This window comes from Silene latifolia, chromosome 3 (assembly GCF_048544455.1).
Source record: "Silene latifolia isolate original U9 population chromosome 3, ASM4854445v1, whole genome shotgun sequence".
Lineage (NCBI taxonomy): Eukaryota > Viridiplantae > Streptophyta > Magnoliopsida > Caryophyllales > Caryophyllaceae > Silene > Silene latifolia.
The window spans coordinates 96,003,526-96,013,868 of record NC_133528.1 but is presented as its reverse complement, the minus strand read 5'-3'; the positions used below and the strand labels follow the sequence as shown (position 1 = coordinate 96,013,868).

The 10,343-nt window shown below is 34.4% G+C and overlaps 1 protein-coding gene across 1 annotated transcript; it reads left to right on the top strand.

The window, feature by feature from the left end:
- Nucleotides 1-1,928: 1,928 nt before the first annotated feature.
- On the top strand, nucleotides 1,929-3,020 carry LOC141649366 (uncharacterized). Its single transcript, XM_074458057.1, has 2 exons — nucleotides 1,929-2,129; nucleotides 2,826-3,020. Exons 1-2 carry the CDS (start codon nucleotides 1,929-1,931, stop codon nucleotides 3,018-3,020), a joined length of 396 nt encoding a protein of 131 aa, XP_074314158.1.
- Nucleotides 3,021-10,343: the final 7,323 nt, after the last annotated feature.

Here is a 10,343-nt window from a genome sequence, read left to right as displayed (position 1 = left end):
AGCTCCGTGGCGTTAGTGTGTCCTCTAAGATCGATCTGTAGTCTGGCTACCATCATATTCTGGTTAGGAAAGAGGATATTCCTAAGACTGCTTTTCGCTCGAGGTATGGTCACTATGAGTTCATGGTGATGTTTTTTGGGTTGACGAATGCACCTGTAGTTTTCATGGGTCAGATGAACCGCACCTTCAGCGATTATCTGGATAAGTGTGTCCTGGTGTTCATAGACGACATACTAATTTACTCGAGAGATGAGGCTGAGCACGAGAGTTATCTTCGTGTTATTTTAGAGACTCTGTGTAAGCAGAAGTGGTATGCTAAGTTCTCGAAGTGCATGTTTTGGTTGAAGGAAGTTACTTTCTTAGGCCATATGATATCTGGCGATGGAGTTATGGTTGATCCGTCAAAGATTCGAGCTGTGGTCGATTGGGAGAGTCCAAAGAATGTGAACAAGATTCGGAGTTTCCATGGTCTAGCTGGGTATTACCGTCGGTTTGTGCATGATTTCTCAAAGATTGCGAGGCTAATGACTCAGTTAATAGATAAGGAATCCAAGTTCATTTGGACTGAGGCTTGTGAAGCTACTTTCCAGGAGTTGAAAAAGGGTTCACTACTGCTCCTGTGTTGACTCTACCAGAAGAGGGCGTTGAGTTCGATGTCTACTACGATGCATCGAAGTCTGGGTTGGGTTGTGTCTTGATGCAGAAGGGTAAGGTTATGGCTTATGTATCCAGTCAGTTGAAAGTTCATGAGATAAATTACCCGACTCACGAGCTTCAGTTAGCAGTAGTGGTGTTGGCACTTAAGCTGTGGCGACACTACTTGTATGGAGTCTCTTGCAACATTTATACGGATCATAAGAGCTTGAAGTATATCTTCACTCAGAGAGATATTAACATGAGGCAGAGACGTTGGTTGGAGCTGCTTAACGACTATAAGATTGAGTTGCAATATCAAGAGGGTAAGGCAAACGTCGTTGCTGACGCTTTGAGTCATAAGGTGTGCCATGCTATGAGATATGTGATGGTGTTACCTGATGACTTGAGTTGAGAATCCAGAAGATGAGCCTGAAGGCAGTTCTCCCTGATACTTTATATTTAAGTACGATAGTTACAAAACCCGAGATCCTTCATGAGATCCGAGTTAAGCAAAGAGAGGATGAATTCCTAGAAGGAGTTCGAGTCGCTGTAAGCAAAGGTCGCGCCAAGGGCTTTGACGTTGAACCTGATGATGGTCTGTGATTCCAAGGTCGTTGGTGTTTACCTAGCTGTGAGGTCTTAAAATGTAAGATTCTCAAAGAGGCTCATAGTACTCCCTATTCGGTTCATCCTTGTGGTGATAAGATGTACAAGGATCTGAAGTTACGGTTTTGGTGGTGGAATATGAAGAAAGAGATCGCCGAGTTTGTGAGTCGTTGCCTGATCTGTCAGAAGGTCAAGTTCTAACATCAGAGACCGGGTGGTGTACTGCAACCTTTGGAGATTCTCACATGGAAATGTAATTCGATATCGATGGATTTCGTCATGGGTTTGCCGAGATCGCCGAAGGGAATGAATGCGATTAGGGTCGTGGTTGATCGTTTGACTAAGGTCGCCCATTTCATTCCGATGAAGGAGACTTGGGGTCTCGAAGAGCTAGCGAATGATTATCAAGGTGAGATCATTCGTCTTCATGGCGTTCCTAAGGATATCATCTCTGATCGTGATCCGAGGTTCTGTTCACAGTTTTGGAAGAAGCTGCAGCTGGCTTTAGGCAATAGCTTAAGATGAGTACAGCTTTTCATGCTGCAGATGACGGACAAACTGAGCGTACCATCCAGACGCTTGAGGACATGTTGCGGGCTTGTGCTTTGGAGTTCCAAGTTAGTTGGGAGAAGAGTTTACCGCTTGTGGAGTTCTCCTACAACAACAGTTACCAAGCGAGTATTCAGATGGCTCCGTTTGAGGCACTTTATGAAAAGAAATGTCGTAGTCCTTTGTGTTGTGACGATTCTAGTGTGGCAGTCGTTCTTGGTCCGGAGTTGGTTCAAGAATCGATTGAGCAGGTAAGGTTGATCAGTCAGAAGCTTGAGGCAGCCCAAGATCGACAGAAGACGTATGCAAGCTTGCGGCATAGGCCGATTGAGTTTGAGGTTGGCGATAAGGTTTTTCTCAAGGTTTCGCCGATGAAAGATGTGAATAGATTTTGGATTAAGGGCAAGCTTAGTCCTAAGCAATATTGTTAGGATCGGGATTCTACTTTGAATCGATGGGGAGGGTAGGATCGAATCGGTAGAATCGGATCGTAGAATCGTAAGATTCTACAAATTCACTAAATATAGTTTTTTATTTGGTAAAAATATATAATTGAAGATCAAAACACTTATTTATACACAAAATATTGATAATTAATAAGTTTAGTATCATTTCATGAACACGTTTCTACAAATTACATGAAATTTGGATTTTACGATGTTTTTATATAAAAATATATTTTAATATGTTTACTATGGAGTCGGATCGTAGGATCGTAAGATCGTAGAATCGTATTATGATCCTACCTCTAGAAAATTTCAAATAGATAGGATCGTAAGATTCTACAAACATGATAGAATCGTAGGATCCGGGATCGGTCAAGCATTTTTGGATCGTAAAATCGTAGAATCATAGGATCGAATCGAGATTCTGACAACAATGGTCCTAAGCACTTTGGACCTTATGAGGTGCTCGAGAGATTTGGCGAGGTAGCCTATAGGTTGGCTTTACCTTCGAATTTGTCAAAGGTTCAGGATGATTTCCATGTGTCGTAGTTGCGCCATTATCGTAGTGATCCTTCCCATGTTCTATAGGCTGATGTTTTCGAGGTTGAGCCTAACCTGAGTTATGAGGAACGACTTGTTCCTATTTTGGAACGTCAGGAAAAGAGGTTAAGGAATAAGGTTGTACCTTTGGTTTGGGTTCTGTGGAGGAGTCAGAAGTTCGAGCAGGAGACTTGGAAAACCGAAGCATCGATGAGAGAGAGGCATCCGCATCTTTTTGAGTAAGGTAGTTCTCTTATCAAGTTTCGAGGATGAAACTTCTTTTTAGGGGGTTGGATTGTAACACTCCTAATTTCCGTAACATATTTCTTTAATTCATTTTTCCCATATTTCGTATTTTATTTTTCCGGGAAAAATATCCGTCTCTTGTTTGTTTGGCTTATTGGGCTTGGTTTTGGTGAAGACCCATTGGTTCCCTTGGGTTTCACATGATTATGGAGTAATATGGGTGAGTTTTATGCCTAAGTTTGGAATAAACTCATTAGCTTCTCTTATAAATAGGAGTGAAACATAAACCCTTGCATTCTTTTTCCTCCTATTTCCACAAAATCCTAAACCTAAATCTTCCTCTTCCTTCTTCTCCTTTGTGTCGCGCGTTTTCTGGCGCCGAGGGCTTCGTGCCGCTCCTTTATTCATCGTTCTTCATCTTTTCTCGTGCCTAGATCGATCCTACCTCTTGGATCTATCAATCTTCGTCGTAAGTTTCGTAGTTTACGCGTTTTATTTATAGTTTATATATATTATTAGTATATTTATTAGATTCATTATCTTTGGCACGTGGATGATTCAATAAAGGTGTGGAGACCGCACCTGGAGAAGACATCTATATTGTGAAAGACGATCTTTAGATTTAATTGCATAATAAGGTAACTAGGTGTTTCTCTTTTAATTTTGTTTATGTCAGTTGACGTAATTAATATGATTTAATGATTGATTTGTATGATTGGTACATGTTTGATTGTTTATTATCATGATTAATTATGTTTTCACATGTTTGTATATGTTTTAATGTTTCAATTATATATCGTATGTTGTTTAAATGTTTATTTTGGTGCCATGAGCGCAATTAGGGTTTACGAATGAACCCCTAGTGGTGGCATGATAGGCCGCCAAGAGTGGGATTCAAAGTTATAGCTAAAGCTAGTACAACCTTGATGAGGATTCGAGTGTTATAGCTGAAGTTAGTACAACTTTGGGTCGTTACTCTAGTTATGGCTGAAGCAGGTATAACCTTTGAGATATGAATCAAGGTTATAGCTGGATCTACTATAACTTTGGAACGCAAGTTAAGGTTATGGCTAGAACTAACGTATCAAAAGATTATGGCTCAGGGTTATGGTTGGAACTAGTACAACCCTGAGTTGCGTGTCAAGGTTATGGTTGACGTAAGTATAACTTCAAGTTATATATGAGGAAGTTGCAGTCGAGGTTACTATAACCTCGCATCCGGAATTCATGTTATGATTAAGGTTACTATAACCTTGGTTGGTCGTACTTGTTTCACATATTGTTTTGTGTTTGATTATAATATAATGTTGTGATTGCATGTTACATTGGTTACTCTGGTTCGTATGATAAGTAGGGTAGTCAGTTATACTATTTTATGGTTTGAGTCGTGATGTTTTTCACACATGATTGTACACTCGGTTATACCGTGCATTATTTGTTGGCTGGTTGTATAGATGACGATAGTATCAGTTAAATACTATCGGAATGAACAAACGCTACTCTTTGAGGATTGTTATTTGGTCTATGTTCGGGATTGGTCAGAGGCAGTTCGTTAATCGCACTAGTCCCCGTGTGTCATTCGGTGTACAGTTATTGCACCGAGAGTCTGGCCAGGTCTTAGCCATATAGGTTGTGGTTATACGCTATACATAGTGTGGATACAGTTCGTTAATCGGTCCATTGTGGATGCAGTTCATTAATCGAGTCATACCAATGAATGGAGGCAATTCGTTAATACACTGTGCTTGATTGTTTGGTTTGTTCCTTTATGCTGTGGTTATGATGGTTTTAGGATTCACATGATGTCGTAATATGGTTTATATTTTTATGCGTTGTCACATGTTGTTTGACTTAGAGTCATCCTTTCACATGATTTTCTTAGTTTGTTGATGACCGGTTTTTGCCGTCACTTCCGGTACCAAAAACAATTTATAAAACCCAATTAAAAAGTAGTATTTAATCGGGGTCGAATACAAAGATGGAGGGGGTTAGATAATTAGTCAGTTTAAGTCCTATTTTAGTCAAATAAAAATAAGATTGATTATTTGTAAACTAAGATGCAAATAAGATATAAATTTAAGCTAAATGAAAATTGCTTCTAATTAAATGAATGGAAGCTAAGGTCTTTGGGTTCACTTGGGTAAGTCGGGGAAGAGAAGATTGTTAACAAGAAATGGGTAATGATAAGGGCCTATGATTGATCCTAATTTCTTAGTCAATTAGAGCTAACCAACAAGCATTTACTTAGTATGAAAAACTCATCTCGACCATGCCATATAGGCCTTCCATTGTCTTTCGACCTAGGATAGACTAAACATGATAACGAAAGACTCAAACTTTCATTAAGCAATCCATCAAACATTTCAAAGGCATGGGAGTAAAGGGTGTACAAACAAGCTTTCACTTAGTCGAGACAAATTCATCACAAACATGCATAAAGACTATCTAATAGCATAGGCACCAAGATGGATCAAATATGTCTAAGAAAGGCTCCAACTTTCATTTTAAGCACCTCATTAAACACTTCTAAAACCATCCAATAGCATAATGCACCAAGATAAGTTAAACATGCTAATGAAAGACTCGAACTTTCGTTCAAACATTTCATCGAGCACTTCATATGCACAAGAGTAAGACCCATTAATTACCCAATTCAAAAGGTTAACAACCCAATTTTACCCCTTTTAATCACCCAAGTCCCCCCATGACCTTAGATGAGACTACTCACACATTTTCATGGATGAGAAATTACCAACAATTTCCGAAAAAATACAAACAAACATGGTAAACATGATAAAGATTATAACTTTGGATGAATAATAATTAAACAACATAAGAAATGTAAACTAATGAAAGTAATGTAAACAATGGATGAGAATTATACCAATAAAGAGGAAAGGAACAAGTTTGGATAATAATGGAAGATGAATTTCTTCTTATCTTTCAAATACAACCCAAATATTAAATGTAAACTATTGAGAAAAAGAAGAAATTGGATAAACAAAAGAACAATTGTATTAATTTTTGAGTAAAGATTACAAATTTGATAAGAGGAAAATTAAAAGAGGAGAAATATTCTAACTAGGGTTCTAAAATATTTGAGAGAAAGATGAACTAGTCTAATTTCTCTAGTCTAATTCTATTCTAAATGTGGTAGTGTAAAAAAATGGTAGTGTATTTCATTCTAATATTCTCTTTATATACTACTCCTACTAATTACTAATACTAATACTAATACTAATAATAATAATAATAATAATAATAATAATAATAATAATAATAATAATAATAATAATAATAATAATAATAATAATAATAATAATAATAATAATAATAATAATAATAATAATAATAATAATAATAATAATAATAATAATAATAATAATAATAATAATAATAATAATAATAATAATAATAATAATAATAATAATAATAATAATAATAATAACAACAACAATAACAACAATAACAACAATAACAACAATAACAACAATAACAACAATAATAATAATAATAATAATAATAATAATAATAATAATAATAATAATAATAATAATAATAATAAGGGTAGAGTTCCGGTGAGAACGGGGCTTATCGTGAGAACCGTGAGAACAACTCTCAACCGTCCATCAAATAAGACTCACGGCTGAGATTAAAGCGCGCTGGTGTTAAAATTTCACGAAAAACAAAAAATAAGAGTGTACATGTCAGCAATATCAAGCCTACGTAACAAAATCAAACCACACGAAACAAAATCAATCGATTTCACCATTAATCCTTCCTTAATTTGTAAATTTTTGTCTTTCGATATCAAATTTAGTGATCTAAAATCGTTTATTCATCATCAATTCTTTGTGTTTCGAAGCGCAAATCGTAGTCAATTTGTTCAAACTTTTGCATTCATCGGCTATTCAGTTATTTCAAGATCAAAACTTTGTAACAAAAATCGGAATTGATTTGGTCATTCATCTGGAATTATTGTTTTCTACAGTCAATATTGAGGTATGTTCATTCAATATTATTTAATTCGTTTAAATCGATGTTAAAGTTGAATTTGATTAAATTCAACTTAATTTCGGATTTGATTAAATTTAATTAACTAGATGTAATGTACAGAACCACAAAAACATTAATTTTATAATGAAAAGTGTTAAATTAGGGTTTATAGTTTGTTTGTTTGGTTTTAGAAGGATGATAAACGCAAATGTACTTTGTGGTGAGAAACAATGTACTAAAAATAATGAGAAAGGAAAAGTGTGCAATTTGAAGTAACTGAAAAGTAATTTTGCATGTAAAAATAATGTCTTTGTGTTGGTGTGTTTGTGATGTACACGTTTCATAAGGAAATGTCCAATCAGTCTTAGTGAAATGTGCATTATATATAATAAGTATGTGCATGTGATAATTACGTTTTGCAAGTGGTCTTGCAACTGTTCAATATGTCAAATGACGGATTGTAAGTTTTGCTTAAGTGGTGAAAAGCCACAACTATTCACCTTAATTTCAATATTAATTCTAAATGTACATTATATTAATTATAAAAAAACATGTTCCATCAAATAAATTGTCCACTATCTATAGTATATTCATAATTTGCATTTTCCGATAATTAGGTGCAACTAAAATATCATTAAGCACTGTTTGGAAAATGTACATTATATAATATTAAAAGGTACATTAAATTATTTAAAAAAGAACATGGAACATTATTTGGAAAATAAATGTGCTTTCAGTTTAATTCAAATGTCCATTACGTATATTTATAGTGTGAATATACTGTTTTATGCGAGACATTTAACTAACATAGATAACTTCTCCCAATTTATTAATTACCATGATTATGTTTGTGGCAGTTGAAAAGACACAACTGTTCACCAAATTTAATCTCTTATACTGAATTAATCCACTATATAAACCAACGAGTACACAATTACTTTTCCATCTTACCTTCATTTCTAAAACCTTTTCCAATAACCAAAACTTTTAATCTCTTCAGAAAAGTATTTAATTTTCTTAAAAAAAAAAAACAATGGACTACTCAAAATGCACGATATTTGCCTACAAGAATGATGCTCACAAAGAAAATTTCATGAACCATTATAGGGATTGGAAAGTAAGCCGCTTTTCTTCAAACTGGTTTGATGGAGATGACATTCTGTGGAGATGGATGTACCATCTCCCGAGTCCTTTACATTATTTCCTTACTACTCAGCCTTTGCTCGAAATTTTGTTTGAGCGACTTGGGAGGGAGGAAAAGAAAAACATGGCAATGGTGTGCAAGGGCTGGTCGAAGTGGTTCCTTATAGGAACGGAGTCAGAGGTAAAGGAAAGGGATTATTATCGAGGGGCGGCTCGGGAACAGCAAAATGGTATAATCACTGTCACAAAGGATCAGCGGCTCCTAGAAAGATTCTGCCTTTGCAGGACTCTATCTAGTCGTGCAGAAATAATTAGACATCATAAACAACAAGCACGACAATTTAGAAACTGAAGAGAAGAATATGAAATTGGTTTAGAAATATATTAAGTTAGTTTTCTATTTTATTGTTATTTTGTATTATCTTGTGTTTTTTTTTCTTTTTCAAAGATATAAGCCTTAGTAGGCTTTATCATTTTGAAAGCCTTAAATGGCTTTTGTAAATATTTTACTAATATTAATGAAATAGTATTGTGTCTATTTGTTTGTTTATCATTATTAGAATTCAATACATTTTATATATGCTCTATCAAAATGGACAACAATATTTCCTATGAACATTAGCAGTAAAATAAATGTTCCTTTAAAGGCATGATAATGGACATTCGAAGGAATACATTATATATGAACCTTTATTTGTACGAAATAACTTGCTTATGTGGTGAAAAGACGCAATTATTCACATTAATTTGAATATTACTTCTAAATGTACATTATATTAATTATAAAAAAACATGTTCCATAAAATAAATTGTCAACTATATATATTCGTAATTTGCATTTTCTGATAATTAGGTACAACTAAAATATCATTAAGCATTGTTTGGAAAATGTACATTATATAATATTAAAAGGTACATTAAATTATTTAAAAAAGAACATGAAACATTATTTGGAAAAAAATGTGAATTCAGTTTAATTCAAATGTCCATTACGTATTTTCATAATGTCCATATACTTTGTTTTATGCAATAGATTAAACTAACATAGATAACTTCACCCAATTTATTAATTACCATGATTATGTTTGTGTCGCTTGAAAAGACACAACTGTTCACAGAATTTAATCTCTTTTAATCAATTAATCCACTATATAAACCCAAGAGTATACAACTAGTTTTTCATCCTACCTTTTCCAATAACCAAAACTTTTAATCTCTTCAGAAAAGTACTTAATTTTCTTAAAAAAAAAAAAAAAAAACAATGGACTACTCAAAATGCCTGATAGTTCCCTTCAAGAATGATGGTTACAAACAAAATTTCATCGCCCATTATAGGGAATGGAAAGTAAGCCGCTTTCTTCAACTGGTTTGATGGAGATGACATTCCTGTGGAGATGGATGTACCATCTCCCAGTCGTCCTTTACATCAATTGCTTACTACTCAAGATTTGCTCGAGATTTTGTTTGAGCGACTTGGGAGGGAAGAAAAGAAAAACATGGCCATGGTGTGCAAGGGCTGGTCAAAGTGGTTCCTTATAGGGAACGACCCAGAGGTAAAGGAGAGGGATTATTACCAAGGCGCGGTTCACGGAAATGAAAATGGTGTGATAACTATCACAAAGAATAATCGGATGCTTGAGAGATTCTGCATGTGCACGACTATGACTAATCGTGCAGAAATAATTAGACATCACAAAAGACAAGAACGACGATTTTTAAAGGAAAGAGAAGAAGAATATGAAATTGAGGAACAGTCTGGGGATGAGAATTATTATGACTCCGACTGTTAGATTAGTTTAGAAATATGTTGTGTTATCTTCTGTTTATTGTTATTAGGTATTATCTTGTGTTTTTTTTTTTCAGTATAAGCCTTAGTAGGCTTTACCATTTTGAAAGCCTGAAATGGCTTTTGTAAATATTTTCTAATATTAATTAAATAATATTATGACTATTTCTTTGTTTAATGTCATTAGCATTCAATACATTATATATATGCTATATCAAAATGGACAACAATATTTCCTATGAACATTATCATTAAAATAAATGTTCCTTTACAGGCATGATAATGGACAATGAGCATATTAGAATTGGATTACTGCATATTAGAATTGGATTACTGCATTATTGACGCAATAATATTCAATATACTTACTTACTTAACTACTGTTGAACCAGACA

Excerpts from the sequence above, each read along its gene's own strand:
- LOC141649366 (XM_074458057.1), top strand. The coding sequence starts at position 1,929 with ATGGCTCCGTTTGAGGCACTTTATGAAAAGAAATGTCGTAGTCCTTTG. Across the intron at positions 2,130-2,825 it reads ATAGGCCGATTGAGTTTGAG|GCTGATGTTTTCGAGGTTGA; the intron begins GTTGGCGATAAG and ends CATGTTCTATAG.